The sequence below is a fragment of the Thrips palmi genome, unplaced genomic scaffold, assembly GCF_012932325.1.
Source record: "Thrips palmi isolate BJ-2018 unplaced genomic scaffold, TpBJ-2018v1 HiC_scaffold_4, whole genome shotgun sequence".
Lineage (NCBI taxonomy): Eukaryota > Metazoa > Arthropoda > Insecta > Thysanoptera > Thripidae > Thrips > Thrips palmi.
The window spans coordinates 77406-104864 of NW_023144631.1; the positions used below are offsets into that span (position 1 = coordinate 77406).

General features: G+C 45.6%; 2 protein-coding genes across 3 annotated transcripts in view; one reads left to right on the forward strand and one right to left on the reverse strand.

Annotated features, from left to right (window-relative positions):
* The first annotated feature begins 5172 nt into the window (after window positions 1-5172).
* On the forward strand, window positions 5173-8672 carry LOC117650047. The gene is made up of 2 exons (XM_034393313.1): window positions 5173-5926; window positions 6896-8672. Exons 1-2 carry the CDS (start codon window positions 5621-5623, stop codon window positions 7073-7075), a joined length of 486 nt encoding a protein of 161 aa, XP_034249204.1. The 5' UTR covers window positions 5173-5620; the 3' UTR covers window positions 7076-8672.
* A 142-nt stretch (window positions 8673-8814) lies between these two features.
* Window positions 8815-27459, reverse strand: part of LOC117650032 (myrosinase 1-like) — a 44882-nt gene continuing 26237 nt past the window's right edge. Inside the window, exons 1-12 of one of the 2 annotated variants that reach the window (XM_034393288.1) lie at window positions 26080-26207; window positions 24630-24814; window positions 20601-20734; window positions 18514-18648; window positions 17356-17478; window positions 16760-16943; window positions 16137-16234; window positions 15907-16057; window positions 14110-14273; window positions 12857-12991; window positions 12022-12128; window positions 8815-9789 (exon numbers count right to left, since the gene is read on the reverse strand). In XM_034393288.1, coding sequence (XP_034249179.1) covers window positions 9477-9789; window positions 12022-12128; window positions 12857-12991; window positions 14110-14273; window positions 15907-16057; window positions 16137-16234; window positions 16760-16943; window positions 17356-17478; window positions 18514-18648; window positions 20601-20734; window positions 24630-24813 — 1728 coding nt within the window. In that variant the 5' untranslated portion in view covers window position 24814; window positions 26080-26207 and the 3' untranslated portion in view covers window positions 8815-9476. Of the gene's footprint in view, window positions 9790-12021; window positions 12129-12856; window positions 12992-14109; window positions 14274-15906; window positions 16058-16136; window positions 16235-16759; window positions 16944-17355; window positions 17479-18513; window positions 18649-20600; window positions 20735-24629; window positions 24815-26079; window positions 26208-27459 lie in introns of those variants that run through there. The other variant, XM_034393289.1, reaches the window with a different exon arrangement.

Below are 27459 nucleotides of genomic sequence, written 5' to 3' on the forward strand. Positions count from 1 at the left end.
CCATTAATGGGCGGGGCGCCCCAGGGGGCGGACGCACACGCGGCATCGGTCCCCTTTCAAGACATCGGCGTAGCCATCGGTCTTCAGACATTTCTCTGACTCACTGCTAGGCGCCTCGCATCCTGAGAGTACTAGCATGCTGACACATTATATGTACTCCTATTTCTATTTTGTCTTCATGTCGTTACAATGCACCATCTGCTGAAAAAAAACTGCACATATGTTCTTATTGTGCGAAACCGCTCACGACTGGGTCGAGCTGAGAGCTTCCCCGAAAATTGTCACATCTTGTACTAAAATAATTTCAAACCACGTGGGAAGCAATCTAATCCTTAAAAACTCGTCCGAAAACAATGAGTCTTCTGTTGTACAACATTCATAGCCATAACGTTATGGCAATTGTAATTGAATGTTGACGCGTCGTGTCAATGGGGGCTCTTTCGCGCGGACGACGCTCGCGACACACGTCGTGCCATACTCACGCACGCAGGCATGCGGGCACACACATTATCACGCACACACTCACCTACACACACACTAACACACACACAAAACGCTCACACTAACCCGCACACACACTAACAACTGACATGCACATACACCAACACACTCAGACATGCATATACACCAACACACACGCATACACCAACACACACACACTCAGACATGCATATACACCAACACACACACACACACCAGCACACACTAACATGTACACTCACACACTGGGCCCATTGACGTGGCCGCGCGCCTCGCTGCCCGTCGTAATGACGTCGTCTTACACCACGCCGGCGCTGTTTCCCTTTCGGGGCGGACGGGCGTGGGAGTCGCCGGCAGCCGGGCACCGCCAAGCGGCTGGCAAACGAGAGTAAACGAGGCGCGTGGCCGTGGCGGCCCGGGGCGCGAATCCGCTGGCCCTGGCGTGGCACGGCGGGGCACAGTGGGCCAGAGGACCGGCGCCGGCGGCCAGGACTGTAAACGCGGTTTGACGAGGGGTGACCCACTGTAAAATTTTGTGTACAATGAATGTGCAAGAATGTGCAAGATTTCTGGCGTTTTTGCCACACATGTTGCCTACTTACAGGCGTTTTTGCCTCCTGAATGTGGAATGTGGTCAAATTTTGTACAACGATTGTGGAAAGCTGTCCCCCCCTCGCGGTTTGAGCTCCAGATTCGCTGTACAGACTTCGACCCGAGCGTGTGACCCCACCAATGGACAGGCGCGGATCCAAGGGGGGGGGCGATGGGGGCGTCGCCCCCCCCCCCCCCCTGAAGGCGGCGAAGCCGCCTGAAAGATAGGCAAAAAGTCGCACATTACCCCTGCAGGTAGGCAACTTTCGTGACATCGCCCCCCCCCCCCCTGAACCCGACTCTGGATCCGCCCTTGCCAATGGATTCTCCGTTCGAAGAGCAATCCATTGGTGGGGTCACACGTTCAGTTCGAGCCCCATTTACTGATTCTGGAGCTTGATACGCGTCCGGGATTTCGACCGCCTCCACCGGTCTTCTGGCCCACTGTGCCACGGCGCGGCGCGCTTTCCTCCGCCAGAGACAAAGCGCGGTGACGCCGCGTCGTCGCGACAGCCGCCCGATTCCGAAGAATCGTTTCGTCGCTCTGCCTCTCTCGCACCCGCACGGCACGCCCCATGAGTGCGACAGAGACAGAGATTACGCGGCTAATCGCGGCACGGCGGCCACACAAGGCGGCGCCGCTTTCTTCAGTCCATTAGGCGCCGCGCTCCGCCGCCTTTAATTGACTGACAATGACGGGTTCGGTAATTAGGCGAGGCACGCGCCCGAAGCGACTACACTCTCAGACTCGTGCCGATTGTTTCGCCAGGAACGTAATTGACGTTTAGGTGCATCTATAGGTTTGCCAGTAAAGCGCTCTTGATCTGACACATAACTACTCGCACCTGTTCGCGCGTGACCCGATTCCAGATTTCGGTCCACCTTTTGCATTACAAACCAATATTTCTTCACACAATGAATCTTTTTCATTTCCATTGGAAGAAACAAAGAAAACCCTTCTTAATACGCAGAAAAACTGCTCTCATATATGATCCAGGAAGCGGAAGAGGGGAATAAGTCGAGTTGAATCCGTGCCCTTTTGCAAGGCCTTAACCTTGCAGGTGGGAGAACAGGTGGGGAATGTCATCTGAAAATAGATGCAAGAGGATGGGACTTGTCTCACCTCACCTATTTTTAGACCAAATTTTCGCTCATGTTTACTTGATAGACTGATAAGATGTCACTGAATCAAGTCGACTTAACCCCTTCTTCCGCTTCGTGGATCATATGCTTGCGCCATTTCCTCCGTATCTTACGAAATTTCCTCGTATCGAGGGCATTGGGCCCGAAGACCGGCACCGTCGGCCGAAACTCCAGACAGACGCGTTTTAAGCCCCACCGTTCTTAAATGGGACTTGAATCCATCGTGTGACCCTACCAATGGATTCCTCGTTCGGAGAGCAAATCTATGGGTAGGGTCACGCGTTCAGTTCGAGTCCCATTTAGCGACTCTGGAGCTCAAAACGCGTTTGGTATTTGGACCGCCTCCGCCCTTGTGGCCCACTCAACAAAGGCGGCCGGTTTCAGGGCAAATTTTAATTTTTAAGCGAATCCCTTATGGTTCTGAAGCGTTAAGAGTATACGCCCGTGTTTTAATACCATGCAACTCTTCGCGCTTGCCTGGCTCTGGCCTGGCTCTGCACCGGGTCGGCCGGACGCAGCCAAGCGCGCCGGACGCCCTGGACTCCCCCGGACTCGCACTCCGTTCTATCGACCCACGGTTACGCGCGCTTCGCTTCACCTTCCAGCTTCCAGGTTGCCGGCATTGCGTTGTGGTATCCTCCGGCAGACTGATGCCGAGAGTCGTCTCCGTCGCTCTGTCTCTCTCGCACCCATACGGGACGCCGCGTGAGTGTGCTAGAGAGATCAGACTTAGAGACCAGGACGCGGACCAGGATGACACTCTGAAAATCAGTCTGCAGGAGCTGCACAAAACCTCGTTATAGGTATTTAAGGCAATGTGCACTCAGAAAAGCTTGAAAAGAAAAGTACTTTGCAGTACAAAGTATTCTCCGGCATTGTATTACAAATTCCCTTGCGAATTTTTTTCTTCGCATTGCAAAGAAATAGTTCGTAAGTTGCGAAGCATTGGTTTGTAACGTTGCAAAGCATTTTCTTTGCAAGTTGCAAAGAAATACTTTGCAATGCAAAGAAAATAGTTTGTAAGAGAGATTGCAATACAATGCCGGAGAATACTTTGCAAGGTTTTTTGAGTGTGTCCAATATAAAAACTGGCTAGGAGTTTAAGTTGAGTAAACTTCTTTGTTAACTGATTTTTTTATTTATATTTTTTGGGCAAGATTGCGTTTTTAGCTCGCTGATCCAAACTGTCCAAACTTCGGTAAGATTGAAGCCTGAGTCGGAGTCGGGAGCAGAATGCCTGTCACTTTCCTCTTCAGCACTCAAGGGAACTTTGGGCGTTGAGTCAATTGAGCGAAATGCTGTATGTGTTTCAATCAGGAATTCGGAATTTTGCTCCTCTATCGTGTAATGTAGTACTAAATATAAATATTTGAGTAAAAACCTGTACATGCGTTACTCTTCTGTTACTTTATTGTTATCGTACAAGGGAAAAAAGGGGGGCTCTGATTGGGAGCCAAAGCTCACTGAAAATTTTAGTTGTGACATTGTGACTTGATGTCAACATCAAGGCTGATTTTTCTAACGAGGTCGTCATTTAAAACCTTTGATGACAAAGTTGTCACGCCCATGCAATAAGTATAGGAGCTTTGATGACAATGTCAGCACTTTTTGATGTATACATTTTCATCATTTGCATGCAAGTGATGAAAGTGTCACCCACTGTTTTGTCCTAAAGTGACAACAAAATTCTTGCAGTTCAAGGCCTTTTAGCTCACTCTTCGATTTCCCACTTTTCGTCGAACTAACCGAACTGAATTTTCCTTCTTTTCAGGTCATAGGGATACGAGTATTTCCAGCCGACCCTCTGCAATGGACGGACAATGCACTGATCATGAATGACGACCCCCTGGTCGCCGGCTACACCGTGTCCAGGTGAGGCGACGAAGGTCTCCATTCTCAAATTTGAGCGAAATTAACGGTCCAGATCCGCAGGCCGGGCTCGGCAGAGTGGGAGGGGGGAACTGGCAAACGATCTGTTGTGATCTAGCCCGTAATGGTAATGGGTCGCTGTCGGCGATGCCCGATGGGTTGCCTATCTGCGGGCGCAGGCAGAGAATAAACGCTCCACTCCCCTATATACACTGTGAAATTTTTTTGTCACTGTATGACAAAAACGCGGATGACATTTTCATCTTTTTCAAATCATAACAATCTCATCACAAAATGATGACATTTTCATCAAAGCTCCTATACTTATTGCATGGGCGTGACAACAAATGTCATAAGTTTTTTGATGACATTGTTGTAAGGAAAATTAGCCTTGAAATTGTCATCAAGTGACGACTCAAATTTTCACAGTGTAAGGAGAAAAAGTTTTGTCTTTAAAGTACTTACTACAGAAAAATTTGGAACAAGTCCGTTTGATCCCAGGGTAAATCCGGCTTTCTGGGACGAGTCCTTGTCCCTGCATCTGCACGCCTCGGTGTCGAGTGGCGGTGCGGACGCCCCGCCCAGCTGCTCCGGGTACGAGTCGCGCTGCAGTTCGTCGCAGCAATGCCCAGGCACCGACAGCCCGCTCTCTGGGCACTGGCAGGAACCCAGCAACAAGGCAAGGACACACTGGTGACCCAAAGGCATGAAAACTACACACTCTACACTGCAAATTGCATGGAATGGAAAGGCTTCTCTCCAAAGTTTTGGTTAGACCTGAAAGTCTCGTCAAAATTTTTGCTCAGACAAAAATGTCTCGCCACAAAATGGTAAGACTTTCTTGTCTGACCTTTGGATTCATAATGTAAGTGTCTTATGTTGATGTTGAAAGGCTGCACCGCCATTAAGACAAAGATTTTCTCGTTAATACCAAAGTAATTCGACAAAATATCCACAGGGAACAATCAGTTGGTAGTAACAACGACAGGTGCACCACCTTAAAAGAGAATTTTCTCCATAATATGGAGAATTTTCTCTGTAAGACTTAAAAAGCGCGCCAGAGCACGCTGGCGATGAAAGTACAGAAATGGTACGGAGCGTATCTGCTTTACAATTTGCCTGGACTGTCCGTACTTGCCAACTACGGAAGTTTGTGTACCTTTTTTCCGTACCAGTTTACATTAGCATATATGGAGCAGGTACGGACGTTCCGTTCTTGTCCCGTATTCGATATACGACGTACGATATTCTTCTGCACTCTCAGCCGTTTTTTCATTTTTTCACACGTTTTCTCACCCGACTTTTTTCATAAGCAGAAGCATTTCTGTAAGCATTCATAATGCTCAGTAGTTCCTTCTTAAATATTAAAACATTTCTTTGGAATTGAATAGAAACCGAAAATATTAGTACAGTATTAACCAATTGCTGGAGGTTGCTTACAAAAATGCGTCTGAGAAATCATCAGTAAAAGGCTGAGAGTGTGCGAATTTCCCGTCCAAAATATTTCACAGTGTCGTTGTCTTCGTGTTGAGAATCAATGCTTCGTCGACTCTTCAATGTGCGTAACAGCCCCTGCGACTCATCTCACACTGCGTGCCCCAAGGTCCTGGATGGCGTCCGCCAGCTGTCGGAGGGCGTGTCCCGGTCGCCCACCCTGCTGGCGGTGTGCCGCGCTCTGGAGGCGGGGGTGGCGTCGCGTGGCGCGGCGGCCAGCGAGAAGGCCGCTCCAAGGGCCGCCACGCAGGGCTACCTCTGCTACAGCAACGCCTGGAGCGAGTACCTCGGCAGCGGCATCGTCCCCGGGGACATCACGCTCATGGCCAAGGGCTACGAGCAGGTGATGGTACGCATGCACTGACAGAGGGATAGGGCACGTCGGAGAAGAGTTAGATTGGAAGTTGGGAGGAATAAATCAGAAAGGGCACACACTTAAAACCCTCCAAGGAACTACTCGTTGTAATTGAAGGCTTTGCAGCCTACGAAGGACATCGTTTGTAATACTAACGATTGTGTTTGTAATACAAAGAAAATACCCTTCGCAGGCTGCGAAGAGGTTCTTCGTAGGCTACAAAGGATTCATCCTTCAACAAAATCGTTTGTATGTCAAAATTCGTAGGCTGCGAAGCCTTCGTTTTCTTTGTATAACAACGAGCAGTACCCGGTGAAACCGGAACCTGGTTTTCCCAGGAACCCCCTCGAAACCGCCTATGTCTCTACCATAGGCTTCCTGGGAAAACCAGGTACCGTTTCTACCGTGTACTTTGTAGGCATTTATCTGTGCAAAGTAATCGAAATTCTTGTGAATGAGTGCGTCAAAGCAGCTGCTTCAAGTTCCGTTCCACCTTTTCTCCGAAACAAAGTCTCACTTAATTCCGAGTATGGATACTTTTCGTACAAATTTGAACATTTTGCAAAACATTTATCAGATTTGCCTACAAATTAAATTTGTGCGAAATATCCATGCACATTCTGCAAAACTGTGATACTTTACACTTCACTGCACACAAAATGTCATGGGACTTTTTTTGTCCCACGTTTTATGCAATTTTAAGCACATCCGACGCTGATACAATTTTGCTCCCGTCTGGCGACACATTTTGTCCGACGCCTGTTGCAAATTGTACTTTCACTAGAAAATTTGTCCCGCCTGGCGGGCACAAAATTGCATCACCACCGGATGTGCGTAAAATTGCATCATTCATGGGACAAGAAAAGTCCCATGACATTTAGTGTGTGTGCACGTGGCAGGTGGAAGAAAAGAAAGTCCGAGAGACCTCTCGACCGTTCCACATGTTTTGCCCGCGTTTTCCAGGACCTGACGCTGGACGCCGCGGGGGCGGACCGTCTGCTGGCGCTCGTGGAGGAAGGTTCCCGCCAGCGCTGCTGCTGCCGCGCCTTCACGGCCCTGCTGGCCGTGGCCACCTTCCTCGCCGCCATCGTCATCGTCAGCCTGGCCCTGTCGCGCGGCCAGCGCGTGTTCGGCGCGCTCTAGTCCCGACATGCGGGGGTCCGTATATATTCAATGCTGTGGGACTTTTTAGCACGTGATACCTTTACACATGCAACTCCCCAAGGGAAAAAATCCCTAACGTCCCTAACCAAAGGGATATTTCGCGGCCCCTTGGTATAGGGACGGTCCCCATGGAAGGGCCAGCCCCTATGGATAGGGACAGTCCCCTTGTCAAAGGGCCGCGAAATATCCCTTTGGTAAGGGACGTGCCGCGGAGTGTTCAAGTGTTCAAAACATCTGCCTCTTGAACATCAATGTACAAATAAGAAACGCTTCCTGAGTAAACTTTTGACGCTGATAACAATGGTAGTGTCGCCGACACTCTATCTAAAGCCGTTTACAAGATACCCTTAATAGGTGTGTAGCGGGTTTGCCTACCTAAATCACCCACATTTTGCCTAACTGGCAGGCTGATTTATAGGGCCTTGTGGTCTGGAGGGCGGATCCCCAAGTCCATAGGGCTGATCCCCAAGTCCAAAGGGCCGATCCCTAAGCTCATAGGGCCGGTCCCCAAGTCCATAGGGCCGGTCCCTAACTTGATAGGGCCCGGCCCTATGGCAGATAGGGCTGAGCCCTTCCCAAGGGGCCAAGCCCTTTCTCGGATAGGGCTTGGCCCCTTCGGAAAGGGACCGTCCCTTTAAAATCATGGGGATTCTTTCCCTAGGGTCAACCTCGAGCTGCAGGGATAAGAGCATACTGCCACAACTAGTGTATATAGGACAGTAACAGACGAATATCATCTGCTTCCATGAACGTTCCTTGAATGGAGATTTCTTTCTTTGCACGAAGTAGCCTTAGTATCCCGAGGACTCTGCCTCTCCGAGATTTAATCTGTGTGGCCCTTCATGCAAGTCGGAGATTTTCTATAAGCTTTTGACGAGACTTTGCAAAGTGGTAGAACTTTGAACCGTGATTTTAATGTTGAAATACGGTTAAAAAGTATCTTGTGAATTTTTTGTCCGTCTTAAACACATCCGTCGATCGGTGATGCTATAGTGTCCACCAGGTGATTCAAACAGCAATTTCCTTTTGTATTGGACAATGTGTATAGTATAACCCGTAAAACCTGGTGGACACTAATTTAATCAACAATGACTATGCTTAAATTGTATCATTCATGCGTGAAACATGTACCTTGATATCTAGTGTGAAACTTATCGTGATGTACACTTAACTCTTGCAGACATTTGTATGCATGATTATGCATGCACAGAAACGTACGTAAGGTGTGAATAATATTATACATCACTGCGTACATTTTATGCAGATGCAAAAAATGTACACACATCTGTGCATGCATGATTATACACTAAAAAATTCATAATTATGCATTAAAGAAGGCCACAAGAATTCCGTGTGTGCGAGGAATCCGTTTGTTAGAAAACGTGACTATGGTCATGTGAAATAGAGATGTTGAAAAAAAAAACACATATTTCACACACATGTGACGGTGATCATATGTGAAAAGATGAAGTTGCAACTTTGTTATAAGTTGATGTCCCTGGTGATGTGAAACTAAAATCATGTCCAGCTCGAAATGTGACAAGTTTCTCTCCAATAAAACGTCCTGACCTCGTCATTCAAAACTACAGGGTTCAAGTTTCTCCCTCTCCCAGTTACACATCGCAAAGGCGAATGAGTCCCACTTAAAAGAGAAAGTTACATGCGGGTGGTTGCCTTATTGTTCAGTCAATCAGACTCGTGTGAGTAATAACATACTGTATTTTCACGCCAACTCCTCGTGTTCTCGTTTTAATGTCATCTTTATCAGTCGATTCAAGAGAAACAATTTACACTTTGAGTACATTGTGAAACCAAGTGTGGAGAACGCACAGCTTGAAATGTGGACAGCGGGAGGGTTTGAAGTGTCAAGTATCGTAAATGCGGGTAATATGGACCACCAGTGGGTAATGTGGACCACCCCTGACATTCTCCTAAATGTTCGGTTCGGGCCAAGGTACTTACAAGTTCGGATGCTAGTGGCCGACACAGTTTTCCATGCCACAGGTGGGCAGCATCACCGACCACATAGAAGAGTTTTAGGGGTGGTCCACATCACCCACTGGTGGCCCATATTACCCGCTTTCACGGTATGGATTTCTCCACGTATGCAGATAGAGTCTCTGCGAGCTAATCCACACTTTACGTGTGGGGACTGCAAACTCCACACGTCAAGTGAGCAGAATCACTCCTGGAGAGTTCCACACTTCAAGGAGTGGATGGACAGTGGAGTTCTCCACACTTCATTTGACGTACTCGCTATCTACAAAAGCCTATTGCAGCTGTCGCCGTGCAAACACATTTGAAACTAGATTTCTTCACAATGACAAATCTTTTTTTAAACGTATCGCGGTCGGCTGGTGCTGAACCTCCGATCCCTTTCTTAAAGCTTTGCCACAAACAGCAAGCACGTGGTGAAGGCCACCAAGAATGCCGTGACCGCGTTCCGGGCGGCTGACGATGGCGTCGTGGGCGACACTCTCTGAGTCGTTGAAGCCGGCGGCGGCTGCGTTCTAGGCGTCGTTGGCGACTTTGTTGTCGGCGCCTGAGTCGTTGTGTCGTCAGGGAAAATTATGTCCCCCTCTTTAGGTACTTTTCGGGTGCTGATGAGCTTCTGGTAGAACTTGGCCGACATCTTGGGGATGCGTGGACGGTCCGGGTCGTTGAAATCCACGTGGTACAACCCAAACTTGTGCCTGTCGATTGTCAATGGTATAAGAGCAGTTGCCAAAATTCGGGGCACTTTTGAAGGCCATAGAACCGCAAGAAAAAAATATGGAAAAGTCGGCTTTTTTCTCGGCCAATTTATTCAGTGATGTCCCACGACTTATATCTGAACGCAGTCGAGCTCCCGGTGCAATATTGCAGAAAGACCAAAAAGCCCCTATCAAAAGTATAGGGGAAAGACACGGAACGTTACAGAAAACAGCGGGATACGGAACGTTACATTGTCATTCAAACAGGCCTAGTAACTCTCTTGCTATGAATTAGGGTAACGTGCCCAGTGATGGCCAGGGTACCAGTGATGGCCACTTCACACTTTGCGCTGACTTTCCCACCAGGCGAGATTAGTTAAAGAATTGAGCTTTTGAGGTTTTGTACTGTCACCTATTGGCAACACAACGCCGAAAAAATTTCAGCTTTTTAGTGTTGTGGACGGCCACACGGGCGAAGCGCGCTGAACACTGCGTTCTCGGCCGGTCGAACGTTGCTTTCCTTACCGGCCCAGATTAGCGCAGGCTTCGACGGCGTCTCTTGTCATTTGTGAATACGAGGTCCGTGCAAGAGAAACATCACGTCAGAAGAATCGAAAGAGGGCAAGTTAACCATAGCATGCAAGTTTTTTTTGAAATTTCGTTACATTTGAGGGAAAAGGGGTGGTGGCCAGTACTGGGCAGGCAAAACAGTGCACAGCCAGTGATGGCCACACTAGTCTTTTGAAGCAGACTTTGCAACGAGTGACGCGACGTCGTGCATGTCCGTCTAGTTTGTTGCCTGAAATATCTTGGTTTTGACCTGGCATCTCACTCCGCCTGCCTCATGGGGACCTGAATTCACGGTACCATGGAAACTGTTTAGACTCCGTACGTGCAATAAGTTTTGTTTTTAAGTCAAAATTTTAAATATGCGATAGAAACAATTCGATTTCAGAAACGCGTTCACCTCAACAAGATGAACAAAAAATGTTAAGCATGTTTTAGGTTCAGGCTTGATTTTCAGAAGTTTTCGGCCTTGAAACAGGAAAAAAGATGCATTTTGTACCTTTTTCCACTTTGGACACCGATAAACCTTTGAATTTGAAGTCTGTACCTATAACATGCTTAACATTACATGTTCACCTTCTCGAGATCAAATCATTTCGGAAACCAAATCTTTTCTATCGCAAACTTGAAATTTTAACTTTAATTCTATATTTATGGTATAAACACAAGTAGATTCCCAGGGTAGGTTCCCAGGGTTACACTGATTTCCGTTTCCTAAGACACAGTGACCCCTGTAGCTTCGAACAAGGTGCAAACCAGCTGAAATTGGGTTCAATAACTGTCAAAAACGAAAACAAAGCGCTCAAACCCTAGTGTGGCCATCACTGGGCCGGGACCCTGGCTATCACTGGGCAAAAGGTGGCCATTACTGGGCAAACTGCACTGATAGTTTGGTTAATTTTTTCTCAAAGAATAAATTTAATTTTGCTGGTTTCTACCCTTGGGAGCCTTTACTCTACCCTTCTTTTATGTTTCTGGAAATTTTCATACCGGTACGACGTGCGGGACGCTTAGTAAAGGGGTTAAAGGCGCATCAGTGCGCTAAAAGTGGCCATCACTGGGCACCTTACCCTATAATGCAATAAAAATGTTCTTGCTTTTGAAATGAGTTTATCATGACACTTAGAAAACCAATGAATACTCAAAATACTTCGTAAGGTTTCACTGCAAGGAAATAACCACAGGAAAAGTACACAAATTCCTGGCAATTTTTATTATCAGGAATTATGTACTTTTGAAGTACAACAATTGTTGTACAAAGTACAATGGAACCGGCATGACGAGTACTGTGCAGTCCACACTGTGAGAAAAAAGTACGGAACATGTCTGGTCAATAATTTGCCTGGACCCGTACTTGCTACTTGCCAACTACGGAACGTTCCGTACTTTTTTTCCGTGCCCATTTACATGGGTTCAAATGGAGCAAGTACGGAACGTTCCGTTCTTTTCTCCGTACCTCCGTACTATATTTCTCTGTACCATTTCCGTACAAAAGTACGGAATTTTTTACACTGCAGGCATCTTTGTGGTTTGTACAATTCTCGTTGGACTTTCTAAAATCCCTGTTTTACTTTTAATGTACAGTTTTTGTTGTACTATTCACACTTTTCCTTGCAGTGTTTTAAGCGTGTGCCATTTGATTTTAATTTACTTTCGACTACTTACTCGTAACCGTAGAACCATTCGTAATTATCCATGAGGCTCCAAGTAGTGTATCCAATGACATTACATTTGTCATCATTAATTGCCTTCAGCACCTCCAGAAGATTCATCTGAAAAGTAGAAGACCAAGTCAAGTTTAGAAGTACGATGGCAGTACTGTCAGACCAAGTGTAGAAAACTCCCCACTTTCAGGTGCGGAGTAATTCTTAACACTTGGGTGTGTGTGGTTTGGAGTCTCCTATGGACTAGCTCACAGAGCCCACCCCTATCTCGTAGAGGTCACCGCACTTGAACTGTGGATACTGCAAACTCTGCACTTCCAAATAAGCCGTAGATTCCACACCTCCGCATTTTAAGTGTGAAATTTTTTTTTAACCCTTTGTTCCATCACAGTGAAAGCAACGGGAACTGTGAGTAGAAAGTATGGAAGAAGGACGGAACGACGTAGACCCTCCGTTCTTGAAGTTCCGTACTTGTTTTGTTGTGGGCGTTTACAGTTAAGGATGAGGTACACACTGAATGTCATAGGACTTTTTTTTTGTCCCACGATTTATGCAATTTTAAGCTCATTCGACGCTGATACAATTATTTTAAGCACATTCGACGCTGATGCAATTTTGTTCCCGTCTGGAGACACATTTTGTCCGACGCCTGCTGCAAATTGTACTTTCTTTAGTAGACAATTTGTTCCGCCTGGCGGACACAAAATTGCATCACCACCGGATGTGCTTAAAATTGCATCACTCATGGGACAAAAAAAGGCCCATGACATTTAGTGTGTACGAATAACCGTCCGTCCGTTCGTACCGAAGGATTGTATTTTTAACATAATACGTACGCGGTAATAATTGACGCGTTGAACGTCCTTAATCGCTCCGGCGTCAGGGTATCCGTTCTCCGTGATGATGACGGGAGGATTGTTGTATTCGTCCTTGATCCAGTTCAGGAGCCCTCGCATGTTACCCGGTGCCACCTGGAGAAGGACAATTGGAGCAAGATGTGAATCTACATTTTTATTTCTTGAGGGTAACCTCTTAGGGATAACTTTGAATTTGTAGCCCGACTTTCGTTCCAGGCGGTTAGTCTTCCATCCAAGAACACCATTAGCAAAGTCAGTGCTGTTAAAGTTAATTTAACGATTAACGAAGTTACTTAACGCCGTTAACGTTAATTAACGAATTAACGTTAACTCGTTAAAGTAGTCAGAATGTCTTAACGTTAACGAGTTAAGTTAAGTAGGAATGTTAACTTCTTAACGCCGTTAACGTTTACTTTGTTCATCTGTGTATGCATATTTTGCCGACATTTGGGTCATACAATATGTAGAATTTATGTCTTGGGTGAAAGAAAATGAACAAAACCTCAATTTTTGTGAAAGGTTTTGAAAGTTAGTCATTTTTTGGCATCTTGAGGACTGAAAATCTGTCAAAAATCAAGAAATCACACAACGTCTTCGGTTCATCAAGAATTAAAACTAACTTAACTTCGTTAATGCGTTAATTTAACGTTAACTCGTTAACTAATGCTGAAGAGCCTTAACTTTAACGAGTACGTTAATTCGGTTAGGTTAACGGCTTAACTTTAACTCGTTAACAAAAAAAATTAACTTTAACAGCACTGAGCAAAGTGCACGCTCATCATCTTACGTTGGTTTTCGTGCGTAATACGATGATTTTCCATCGTAAGGTACGACCAATTTCCAACCTGCATAATACGCACGAATGTCAACGTAAGGTACGCAGGATTTTCAACGTAATACGCATGTTTTCAACGTATTACGCACGTTGTCAACGTAAGGTACGTTGGTTGCGATTGTAGTACGATGACATTTCAGCGTAATACGCACGTTTTGAATTCAGCGTATGTTACGTTCGCGTTACCATCGTAAGATGATAAGTGTGTGGGACCTAATGTAATAAATTGATACTTTGAAATATTGACTAGAAGTGTTCAAATTTGTTTCATTTTGAATCTCTTCCAAACCATCTGTCTGATTACAAATCAAATATGAAATTGAGTCTTTTTAAGTTTGTTTCCCCAGGGTGGATTCCGACGACATGGCGTCTTTAGAGTAAATTCTTCTGGGCTTACATAGAACCATGACGCAATGGTCGCGTCCCACTCCGGAGCCACTGATGTCGTGATGCCGCAGTCCCCGGCCCTCGTTCCGACCGCCGGACGGTTCGGGTCCGTCTCTTTTGCGTCCGCCACGAGGTTGGAGGTGTACGTGTTTATCCCGTAGAAATCAGCCGTGCCTGCGAGAAAATCGGGACGTCGTCGGTTACTGGCAGCACTAGCATTAACAAATGAGAGACAACATTGACACTTCATAGAACTGCAAACGCGCAAATTTTCACTGTAAAAGTCCAAGTAATTAGGGCTGTCGGATTTTTGTAGACATAGCTCTTCCGTTGGCTGCCTTTGAAACATAATCCGGAGTTTTAAAGTCCCAATCGTATTTTGCACCTCGCGGCGGTTTTTGGTACAAGTACTTATTAAAGTAAACGCCCGTGCTGGGCTGGTTTATCGATAGTTTTAGTTTAAGGGGGGACCCTGGTGAAAAAAACGCCAAAATTCCAAAAAATAGTATTTTCAAAGTTCATAGACAAAAATGTGCATAGAAGGTTTCAAATTCAACAGGTTGAACACCTTTTGGCTAAGTGGGTACTTTCTTTATCATTTGGAAGGAAATAACATTGAGATCAGTTGTCGTTGGCTTCTACGCTCAACTTCACAGCTTTGCTCTGTCGACAAAAAATTTTGTCGTAGAAAGACTTCCTGCGTTCCTGGTTGACACCTACGTGAGTCGTCTTGCATGGACTCTATTCATTGATGACTTGTTGACAAATTTTAGTGACGGAATCTTGATATCAGCCTTACTTTTTTTTTAAACACACCTAAAAGTTTGAAAAAAAGGAAAAAAAATCACTTTTTTTTTAATGTTGAAATTTGAAAACTCATATCTCAGGACAGCAGTTGAATTTGAAAATTCCGTCACTAAAATCTCTTCTATACATCTTTAAGATAACCCAAAAAAATTTTCAAGACTTTCCGTCCCAATGAAAGACGCAGGAAGATTTTTCCCCAACGCTCCAAAAAACACTAAAAAGCCACTTTTCTCAGAGACCGTTCAACATTTTGGATTGAATTTTGTTTTGGGAACTCACCATAATGAACCTAATAATTAAGCAAAGTTTCAACTTTCTGGGATTATTTTGAAGCCTACTGGAAAGTTTTACCAGGGTCCCCCCTTAAGAGTTTTCATAAATCCATATTTTGAGTGAGGTATACGATCAGCCACGTTTGCGTGATGACGGTTTCGTACCGAATTGGAGCAAAAAGGGTGGGTGGGTTACGGAAAGCTGAATATTACTTTGACCCAAAGTTTGATGAAAGTTTGATGAAGCCAAATTTCAGCAACACTGGATGCCAACGAATGTGACGTCATATTCGTTGCAGTGTGAGTTTTGTCCCGTTCGTTTGAATATGATGTCACATTGGTTTGGGCGTGACTCGGCTGTTTAAGTAGGGTGTCACACTCGTGAACGTGAATCAACATTCAAACGAACGTGACAAAATTTACTCTCGAACGAATATGACGCCACATTCGTTGGCTACCAGTGAATAACAATAACTCTGAGCCAAATTGAAGTGATAAATAATACCCCACCCTAAATTGGAGTCCTGCATTTAACTCTTTCATTCTCAGTGTTGCCGGCCTGAACCCCAAGTTTGCATGCGCTCCAGCTCTCTCTCTCTCTCTCTCTCTCTCCTCTCTCTCTCTCTCTCTCTGTCTCTCTCTGTGGTCCAACCAAAATTGGCCTTGGAAACTTGACTTCATAAAAAAAGGCAACGCCTTGTCAGAAATATAATTTCCGCTTTACTTACCCTTTATGTACGCAACTTCTTGAGCAGTGAACTCTGGGAGTCTGGACTTGTGGAGTTTTTGTTTGTTGATACTCGCGTCGCGGACGCGTGTTTTCAATTCTGGAGGGTAGTCTCCGTTGGCGCTGAATATCGGATGGGTGTACCAACCCAACTGTAGGCGAGGGTTCAAATATGATCACGGGAGTCGTAGCACAATGCAGGATATTTAATGTTACGGCTACATTGTTAACCTGAAAATCGAGCCATCGCTTTGCAGCCGCCACATCGTCTGGGTTGTTTGGATCCTTCGGGAAGTAAAAGTTTGAATTCGCCGCAATGCCCAGTTTACCTGAAGACGAAAAGAGGTCATTTACAATAATTGATATAGTTTTCAGAACGTACCGGGGAAATGGGATTTTGCCCGCATTCGGTCCCAACTATGCCTAATTAGCACAAGCGGCTGTTGGCTTCAGCTTAAAGCGTGCTCAAGTACATTGCAAATTAAAAAGTAGGACTTCTAAACTTCCACGGAATTCCAGCATCAGGCTGCTGCAAGTAATTGATTTGCATCGAAATTGAAGTCTGTTTACTTTCGTTTGAAAAAAGAAACCGCAAAATACGGCAATACTTCCTGTAGGTTTAACTAACAAAATTTGACTGTTTTAATTCTGAAAACTGGCAGTCACCCTGATTCTAAGATTCCCTGTCAGTTCAGAATTTTGACTTTTTCATTGACAGTGCATTGGAGCACGGCCGGCAGCCTAGGACGCACTGGGCGCACAATATAATTGGTTAAATCCCTTTCCCAGGCGTTCAGGAAACAATAGAGCACCACCAAGCAACTTTTGTAACCGACGCAGTGTCGTCTGTGTACCTTGTTGGGTCGCGAAGTACTTGTCCTTGTAGAGATGGTACGTGCGAGCATGGGCTTTGAGGACGGTGTGCGCGCACAGGTAGTCGGCCCTTCCCTCGGACTTGATCCCAGGGGCCTTCCCTCCAGCGCCGTATCCGTCCGCGCAGACGCTCCAGGGTTCATTTACTGTCACCCACCACTTGACCTGAGGAAGGGACCTTGCACTGTGAACTTGGATTTGATTTAACCTTCGCATGCCGCGCACTGTGCAAAAGTGTCTCCGTAACGAAGGTACCTCTGGCAAAAGTGTGGTTTAGGTACCGTTGTAAATTTGCTAATTTTTCCCAGATTCGCAGTAATTTGCAAATACTTTTAATCATCATGAAGTAAAGAAGATTCTTTGTAACTTCACAAAACCCTCGTTTCTACAAATGATTATCGTAAATTTTTGAAGGAATTCTTGACAATGAAATTTTCACCAGCAGCTACTTTGTTTATTTCCAGTTTATTTTTTACGGTGCTTTACGGCAAGACTTCGATATGCTGCGAGACGACAGGGCACTCAATTTTAAAGTAAGAACTTCCTCAGCGAACACCACGACATTTCGTCCACTTACCCTGTCTCCGAACTTTTCGAAAACTAAGTCTGCGTAGTCCACAAAGTAATCAGCAATGACCTCGTTGGGGAAGCCTCCCATATCCTGGAGAGGCTGTGGTAGATCCCAGTGGAAAATACTTATCTGAAACAACAAGAACGTCATGTTTGTAGTGTTTTTACATCTCTCTTTTCGCTGGGAGAAAAAGGACAGAAAGGTACGGAACTGGTCTTGTCAACAAATTGCCTGGACCGTGCGTAACTGCACTCTCATTCCAGGAACGTGACATCACGTTGAAACGAACGTGACAAAATGTCACGTTCGTTTGAGCATTGTGTCACATTTGTTTGGGTGTGAATTGGGCTAAAATCAGCTTGTTCACATTCAAACGAACGTGACACAATGCTCAAACGAACGTGACACTTTGTCACGTTCGTTTCAACGTGATGTCACGTTCCTGGAATGAGAGTGTGCCAACTACTACGGAACTTCCGTGTCATAAACTATGTACAACAGTATATTTTTCGTAGGTACCAGACTTCATGAGTGCACATGAAACAAGTAACAGTCATTCCACGCTTTTTTCCCGCACTACATTCTTCTGTCCATTTTCCGTATTCATCGTTTCTTTGACCTTTATCTACTCTGCAAACTCAACAGTGTACTCAGCACACTCTCTTTAGCGTGTACTGACGAGTACACTTTCTTCAGCGTGTGCTCACGAGCACACTCCCACGAGCGTGTACTCAACTGCATATTTGCATATATTTCAAAGATCTGAGCACACTCTCGTTGGAGTGTACTCATCTAAGCACACTCTCGTTGGAGTGTACTCATCTGAGTACACTCTCGTCAGAGTGTACTTGTGAGTACACGCCGAACAGAGTGTGCTGAGCACACTGTTGAGTTTGCAGAGTATCAAAACTCGCAACGGAGGCGGCCCCAGATCCCACTGAGCCTTTTCTTCGTAATACGAACAAAAAAAGCTAAGTATTATGACAGCACAGCTGACGTAGAAACGGTTTCTCGGTAAAATAAGTCCACTTTCTTCATATTACGTGCAAATTTCTCTGTATTTTGTTAGATTTGCGTCGTAGAGTACTGAGAATTAGCTTAGTGTAATGACTGCACGCATGGCATTTCTGAGTAGGAAATTGGGAGTGTTGCATAAAGACTTACCATTGGTTCGATTTTGTTGGCAATGCACTCGTCGATGATGGCATTGTAGTAGCGCAAGCCGTCTTCGTTCACGACGTCAATGGCACCCGTCGGTAGAATACGAGACCAAGACAGCGAGAACCGGTACACCTTGGTCTGGAATCAGCGAAAGACATTGCCAAAATAAATTACAATCTCACCGTCCTGCTGCAATAAAAACAAAACACACACACCAAAAAACAACAGCGAATGAACTGTCTCCAGGTGTCAATCACCGGTTTGACGAAATTGAAAGCCATGGTGATAAATGGAGGATTGCAATATCAGTTTGTGGTCGCAGATAAAAAAATACGGCTGTAGAACGGTCGCACATCTTGCCATTAATGTGAATTCCCTTTAATGCTAAAGATGAACAACCCCAGGAACATTGTTCCGCCGTGTACTCTGGGCAAAAATTAACCGAGGTATTGCCATTCTTCGTCCTCGTCAAATTCCCAGCCAATTTTAGTAGAATTCGGATTCTATGGCACCCGAAAAAAAGACACCCTTATCACTGCGTGGTTTTTTCGGGCATACCTTCACTGGTAGCCAACGAATGTGACGTCATATTCGTTCAAATGTGAATTTTGTCACGTTCGTTTGAATATGATGTCACATTCGTTTGAATGTTGAGTCACGTTCAAACGAATGTGACACCCTACTTAAACGGCCGAGTCACGTTTAAACGAATGTGGCACCATATTCAAACGAACGTGGCAAAATTCACACTGCAACGAATATGACGTGACTTTCGTTGGCTACCAGTGATTTGCACGATTTGGCGCATACGTGTGAAGTGCATTAATTCGTGCGCAACAATGCACCCATTCATGCTTGCTTAGCTACGCACAAATTATTGCGTTTCAAAACGTTTGTTCAATTTCGTGCAAAGCTATGCACAAAATACTTGTAAGTCGGTGTGTATACCACGCCGTTTTCATCTTTCCTGATCATGGGAGGTGGAAAAACTGTTACCGTGAAGAATTTGACACCAGTTTTAAACCCAAGGATCATTTTCCTGTCGTTTCGGCCCACGATCACAAACCAAGCTGCTCATTCCAAGTGTTCTACGTTGCTCTTCCGAACCCTTAAGTTTACGAATTGAAATCGGCGACTGGCGGATCGAAGTGGTCCAGTGTCGTGAGTCCGTCTGTATTCGGAACCGAAGACCTACCCCAGCGGTTTCCAACCTTAGGGTCGCGACCCCAAATGAGGTCGCGAAAAAATTTCGAGGGGTCGCGGCGAGGTGGTTGGGGTCGCCTGGGGTCGCGGCTGTTTCCCGGCTGGCAGAATTGTTCAAAACGGTCGAAAATGCCTTTGAAAATTCGTGTTTTATGCCGACTTTAAGCAGCAACTGCGTCTGATCCGACAAGGTATTTCGTCCTTCCTCAGCGGGCATTTGGTCTTTGGACCTTCCTTTAGCATGCCTTTGTGACGGAGTGCGATTATCGGCCTTAGTTTGGGAGCAGTATTGTCTCAAAGTGGATCAAAATGGCATGCAAAGGCATTTTTTACTGTTTTCATCAACTTTGAGACAATACTGCTCAAGGCCGATAATCACACTCCGTAACAAAGGCATGCTAAAGGAAGGTCCTAAGACCAAATGCCCGTCGAGGGAGGACGAAATACCTTGTCGGATCAGACGCAGTGGCTGCTTAAAGTCGGCCCAAAACACGATTTTTAAAAGACATTTCTGAGCGTTTTGATCAACTTTGTGGCAAAACTGCTCCCAAACTAAGGCCGATAATCACACTCCGTAACAAAGGCATGCTAAAGGAAGGTCCAAAGACCAAATGCCCGTCGAGGGAGGACGAAATACCTTGTCGGATCAGATGCAGTGGCTGCTTAAAGTCTGCCCAAAACACGATTTTTTAAAGACATTTCTGAGCGTTTTGATCAACTTTGCGGCAATACTGCTCCCAAACTAAGGTGGATTATCGCACTTTGTATCAAAGGCATGCTAAAGGAGGGGTCGCGTGGGGTCGCGAAATTTTTCCTGGGGGTCGCGGAAATTTTTTGTTACAAATTTGGGGTCGCGAACCGAAGAAGGTTGGGAACCGCTGACCTACCCCCAGCTCTTTCACGATGCGGATGTCCTCTTTGTACTTGTGGTACGAGTCGCATGCGACGTCCCCGTTCGAGCCGTCAAGAATCAACTCAGGATGCTCGTGCGACAAGCGGTCCCATATGTTTTCGCCTTTTCCTGGAACGAAAATAAGGGAACAGTCATCAAAAGTTCATAAAGCGGAGTATAGAGATAGGCTAAATTAACATTTCCTTGTCACATAATATCACTGCAAATTGGATGGAAAGACTTCGCGCCAAAATATGGCGCGACATTAAAGTCTCGCCAAAATTTGGTCAGACAAGAAAGTCTCGCCACAAAACAGTCGGACACAAAAGTCCCACCACAAAATGGGGGACTTTTTTTCTGACCTTTTTGGGGTAAGACTTTTTGTCTGCCCAAAATTTTGGCGAACTTTCAGATCCCAAAAACTTGGCAAGACTTTTATCTCTCCCCTCTGGAGTGGCGAGATGTCTGACTTTTGGATTTGTAGTGTGGTAACTCGTCAATTCAATCAAATCGAAGAGCCTTATCTTTTTCAACTGTGGATGAATTCTCCGTGGTTGTAAATACAGCCCGCGCGTCATGGCCAGCTAAAAACCATGTCATTCTTTGTAGGCTTTTTAGTGTGGGAAACTGATAAGCAAACGATCACACGCCGCGAAAGCGCTAGTTTCAAGTGGCAAGGCTTATGCTAGCAGTTAGTGATGTCACAGCACGTGCCGATTTCACAGTAATCGTGACTGCACAGCACGTGCCGATTTCAAAGTAATCGTGACTGCACAGCACGTTGTCAACGTTTTTGGCCCGACCGCTTCAGATCAGGGTCTTTCATTAGGTTGCTAAAATAGCGGCCGCGTCAGTCAAATAGAAAAACCCGAAGGGGAAATATTGATGGGGTATGGGCACTAAGACGCCATCCGGAATGGAAGGCCATGGCAGAACTTGAACTTGACCCAGAACACCCGGCCAGTACACACGGTTAGCGCGACTCCTTGAAAAACAAGGAGGGTTTTTTGAAAAAAAAGGAAAAGATGGAACACTTCAAGGAAGTTCCCTTTGGGAAATGCTCCCCTTCCAAGGAGGCCCTTGTTTTTCCCAAAGGGCCCTCCCTTTTTCTTGGGCTCCCGACAAATTCCAAGGGCCGCCTTGTTTTTGGGGTGCATTCCCAAAGGGGGGGGCCTTGGTTGGGCTCTGCCGTTTCAAGGGAAACCCCCTTGTTTGACCGCAAAAGCTCGAGTTTCGTCGTCGGCCACGTCTGAGGGCCCCCATGACGTCCCCCCGGGGTTCACCATGACGACCTCCATGTTTCTCCGTGCCGTTTAGGCTGCGGGTTTACAGTCAACGCCGAAAACCCTTTTCTTCTACGTCCAGTACTTTCGGAGATACGAGGACGTCCCCGAGCCGCCCCAGGCGGAGGAGGAAGTGGTGATTTTTTCGAGGGCCCAAAACAGCTCTGGCCACGAGCCCACTTGGTGTCCGGGGCTTTTTACTTGGAATCGGGGTTAGGGGGTCCGGCCCACCTCGAAACCAAATTTGGTCAATTTCCCGGCCCAGCTTTTGCCAGGATGGCGAAAACACATCCAATACAAAATAAGCCCAAAAATCCAGCTGTTTGACCCCATCCGGGACAAACGGCTGGCCGGAACGCCCAAAATTTTGGGTTCGGGTGGGCCGGCCCCCCCCTAACCGATTCCAAAGTCAAAAGTCCCGGACACCAAGTAGGCTCTGGCCAGTCTTTGGCTCGAAAAACACCATTTCCCTCCTCCCCCTGGGACGGGGGCCCTCGGGGTACGTCCTGTATCTCCAAAAGTAGGGGACGTAAAGAAAACGGTTTTCGGCTTTGGCCATGTGGACCCGGGCACCCCAAAGGGCACGGAAAAACAGGGGGGTCGTCATGGTAAACCCCCAGGGGGACGTCACGGGGCCCTCATGACGTGGCCGCGCGTAATCGATTTTTGCGGTCAAAAAAGGGGGTTCCTTGAAACGGCAGGACCAACAAGGCGCCCCCTTGGAAGTGCACCCAAAAACAAGGGGGGCCCTTGGAATTGTTGGAGCCAAAAACAAGGGACGGGCCGGGAAAAACAGGGAGCCCCCTTGGAAGGGGGCAATTCCAGGAATTCCTTGAAGTTTTCCCTTTCCTTGTTTTTCAAAACCGCCCTTTTTTTCAAGGAGTCGCGCTAACCGGGCAGGCACTTGACGATTCCTACTTGAAGGCCAAGACCAGGTGGTGGTCGAAGAAAACCCAGACCCATACTCAAGAAGAGTGCGATAGTAGTGACACAAAGGTCAGAAATTTAGGAGCGGATCAGAAAGTAGACGGGGTAGACATTTAAAGTGAACATGGTAAAGATTGAAGGGCAGCAATATAAGGTAATCGTGATTGTTTGACGAATAGTCAGTCCAAGAGGATGCGCTTCATAAAACAACTAAACCACGTGGATACGGATAGACAGATAAGAAGTCAAAACTCATGGGGTGTTGCCTAGCGCTGACAATTTCAAGATGAACTTTCGAAAAATTAAACTCTAAGGATGTCTGACGGTATGGAGCGTTGTGAATGTTGCAACTTAAGTTAAACACTAAGCCATCCGTGTATACTATTTCCTAAAACTGATCGGGGTGAAAACCACGCGCCATATCCTTCTATGGACTTGAGTGGACTAAATATGCGCGAAATCTGATGGAACCGTGAGGAAATCCCTCCGAAATCGGTTAAATTATCACAAAATCCCGTCATCTGTCTGAATCTTACGTAGTATTTAGGGGATTTAGCCCTGCGAAATATTCCAGACTCGTGCAAAATCTTTCCCCTTGAAGAATGTGTAAAGTTAATACATTTCAGGTTGTTGCCTCATCGACTGACATGTTCTGTGTGAAGTGCCCATACTGTACTATAAGTATGTTATTTTATCTCAAAATAGTGGGTGACATTTTCACCACCTGTGATTAATAACAATTTCATCACAACTTGGTGATATTTTCACATTTTCAGCAGTGGTATTAATTCGTATTACTTTCATTGCACCGGCGTGACCACTATGTCATCAACTAGTTTGATAATATTTTCATAACGAAAACTGGCCTTGTAATTATCATCAAGTGACAACCAAGATTTTTTAAGTGAAGTGGATAGGCAACCCGAGAAGTGCATGAACGCGTGAATATCGAGCCAGCTTATCCAGCCCAAGCGCTATTCTTGCTAGAGACGGCTGGGCCACTTTTGATAGTTTGCCCATATAAAGATGGTTGAGGTGTATTTAATTTAACATTTTTTAACAGCGACGCCAATTAATGGGACTTGTGCCTCGGTGATGCACATTGCGAACAGTCACCCTAATCTGCCTAATCGTTCGGGTCACAGGCCGAGTGATAAGGCAGCTATTTCGATACCAAGCAACACAAACGTCAAAGATAAATGTTGCTAGTCAGGTCCTTGTAATGGGCCTTTCATAACGCCAAATAAAGGTTTCACACACCTCGTGTGACCAAATTAAATCCATTTAGGGGGGACAAGACAATTTTCTTGTACGTGAAGACGTCATACTTTGCCTGTAATGGCGAAATGTCGCGTTTTTAGGTCTACCTAACGCTGGACTATAACGGAAACGTCAACTAACTTCGTCATAACGTCATTCATCCTTGGCCTGTAATTATGTTCGCAGCCAATAGAGAGGGTAGGTATCAAGCGTGAGAAAATCTTGTTCTGTAGATATCAACTTCTACAAAGAACGTATTTTGTAGCTACAAAGAAGACGGCGGCTTCGCAGCCTGCGAAGTAAATCGTTCGTAACACAAACGGTTTTGTTTGTATTACGAGGGAAAAATCCTTTGTAGCCTACGAAGAAATTCTAAGCAGCTTGCAACGGATTTTTCCTTTGTTATTTTAAACAAAATTGTTTAGAAATAATCTCATTTGTAGGCTGCGATGCGGAGCCGCCGTTTTCTTTGTATTACGCAGAGCGTTCTTTGCGGGATTTTTAATGTGTGTCTGTGTTTGAAAAGCTTGCGTCAACTTAGATGAATGCCGTACCACTTATATTCCAGGCGCCCTCGATTTGGTAAGATGCCGTGGCGCTGCTGAAGAGGAAGTCTTCGGGAAAGGTCAACTCGTAAGCCGGGTCGTCGGGCTGTTGAGTGGTGGTGGCACTGGCCACGGCCACCAGTGCAAGGAATACTGCGAGTGGGCCCATGGCGAGACGGCAGTCTCGCACCATCCTGGAAATAAGAGAGGCGACACGTTTGTTAGACTAAATTTAACTGCCAAATGATTGATCCAGCAAGCGGAATTAGGGAGTAATTTGACTTATCTCCAAAGTAGTTTTCTACTGTAATATTCTCACAAAATTATTCTGCTTTATTGATCTGGCAGCGGCAGCTTTCGAGAAAATCTCGATTGAAAAGGGTGAAGCTTAACTTAAACTATTTACCCAATTACGTGTCAATGATTCTAGCGTAAAAAGAACCAACTCAACCTAACCTCCTTTTACTTTTACACCTCAGACTATAGTCCTAATTGTTTTGTCTCTACATTCCACGTCGTTTAGCACCAAAATTGCTGAGATGGACCAGTTTTCCAATTAAAGAGAAATTGGTAAGTCGAAGAACCCCTCTACGAAATGACCAAACAGTTGTAATGTGTTTTTTACTACGCTTTTTTAATCATCTTTCTCCTGGAAAATGGTCTGTATGGATCCCTCCCCCTCTTCCGCTTCCTGGATCATCTTGTCACATTTACACGACTGTTCAAGATTCGTGTTTTTGACGAATATTCTGTGATTTTTGACAAATTTTGTGCGCTCATCACGCTAAAAACGGTTCCTGGTTTTCCCAGGAACTTCCTGGAAATCGCCTATACCTTCACCGTTGGCTTCCTGGGAAAACCAGGTTCCGTTTTTACCGTCGTGCACTTCTGCTCGCTCATTCCAGCTAAGTAGCGGGTGTGCGTCCAAATTTAATTTCTTTTGGGAAGACTGAATCAATTTGCCAAACGGAAAAGTTGCCGGGTTGCCCCTTGAAACCTGGCCTTCACTCCATGTCTTTGGATCTCTTTAGGGTCAACATTTTAACTGGAAACAATTCTGGCTAGGGGTGAATAACTAGTGGACTCATGTGTACAAATTGGCCCGTACTCAGAGTACTCACAAGTTTAAAAAGAGCTAGCTTCGCAATTATTTTTGCACGACTTGGCGTTGTGTATCGTCTAAAGCGCTTAATAAAGCCTAAAAACGAATACAAACTTTTTGAGTTTTGTGAGGTGTACTCATGCCACTCATGTACTAATGTGTCCACCAGAACGCCAAGTGATCACCCCTTGAATTATGGGCTTTGGCATGGTGACCACATTATAATCAGCTAGTCACAATTTGGTCACCAGATTTGTTAACAAATTTAACAAATTTATGCTAAGAACTGTTTCCAGTTGGTATCAAAAATTGTTCATAGACATATGGTGTGTAGACGCTACTCAGCCAGTGACATACCCAAGGAGCGCAAAAGTCTGGTTACTTCGGTCCGTCAACCCCCGCGTTTCTTGCGCGACTGGCTGAAAGACTATCAGATCTGCGCGGTTATCTACCGCTCAGGCACATATTGGGCGGAAGGCGCCCTCCGCACCGCGAGCGCCAGGACTTGCTGCCCGTGGTACAGCAGTGATGTCAAACGGTACGAATATAAATAAAGCACGTCTGGTGCAATGCACTGAGATATCGCACCATAAGTGCAATGCTTCCCGTAAATGCCCTATGAGTATGGGAATGGGAAAGGCATTAAAAAATCGATGGCCCCTATGAACAAAGACCGATGTCCTTTGGGTCGCTCGAACAAAGTCCGATTTCCTTTGGGTCGCTCGAACAAAGACCGATCTCCATTTCCTAACCTCTCAACGCGTTCATTTTGAAGTCCCAGAACAATCTCTACGTTTTGATTCCACACTAATGAGTTTTAGATAATCATTCTCTAATATGTTCGGAACAAAACCTTCAAACTATTGTTTGAGTTGGATGTCTGTTGCGAGAACAACAAGAAAAAGAAGCGGCGAATGCAGAAACGGCCGAAATGGAGATCGGTCTTTGTTCGAGCGACCCAAAAGACATCGGTCTTTGTTCATAGGACCCATCGTAATGTGCACTTCATGTGCAATGCAAAAGCATTGCACCAATTGACGCTATATTCATAGCGACCCAGTCGAGGGGTTACCGTTACCCACTCCGGGAATCCTGTGACGTACACTAGGTCGTAATTTGCTCAAAATTTTAACAAAAGTTCTCAAAGTTTCAACTTACGTCGCAACCCTGTGAGAGTCACAGTTTTAAACATGCAATCTTTTTCGTGCAACATTGTACACAGAAGTGCAAAAATTCGTGCAAACTTGCCAAAAGAAGCACGTACGCAAAATAGTATGAGAGCGAACACTTTTGAAAACACACTCAAACATGAAGGGTTTGATGAGGGTTTACCCAGGTTTTCCCAGGGCTAAATGGATTTTTTGGTCAATTGAATGAGAGGTTTTTGATCTTCAGATTCCGCAAACGAATTGCTAAAAAGTTGCGAAGCTGCCGGAGGTAGGCCTAAGTCGCACGCAGTGAAATGTGGAACATTTTGTTGCATCCCCCATAACTTCCTCACGACTTAAGACAAAATCAAAATATTTTCTTGGCTTTGTTCTTAATATTCTGTCATAAGGTTTCCACCTTTTATCTCTGAGAGGTATATTTGAAAAGCCATTTTGATCCGAAACCCTCCTCGGAGTCGAGACTGCCCCCCTGTAATACCTGCAAAATTGAAAATGGCCCATGTGTTACAGCTTTTAATGTAACTACAACCTTAGTTGCGGGTAAATTTGAGGGACAACATTAACTTCA

Coding starts and splice junctions, on each gene's coding strand:
- LOC117650047 (XM_034393313.1), top strand. CDS start 5,621: ATGCTTCGTCGACTCTTCAATGTGCGTAACAGCCCCTGCGACTCATCT. Junction 5,927..6,895: donor AGGGCTACGAGCAGGTGATG/GTACGCATGCAC, acceptor CGCGTTTTCCAG/GACCTGACGCTGGACGCCGC.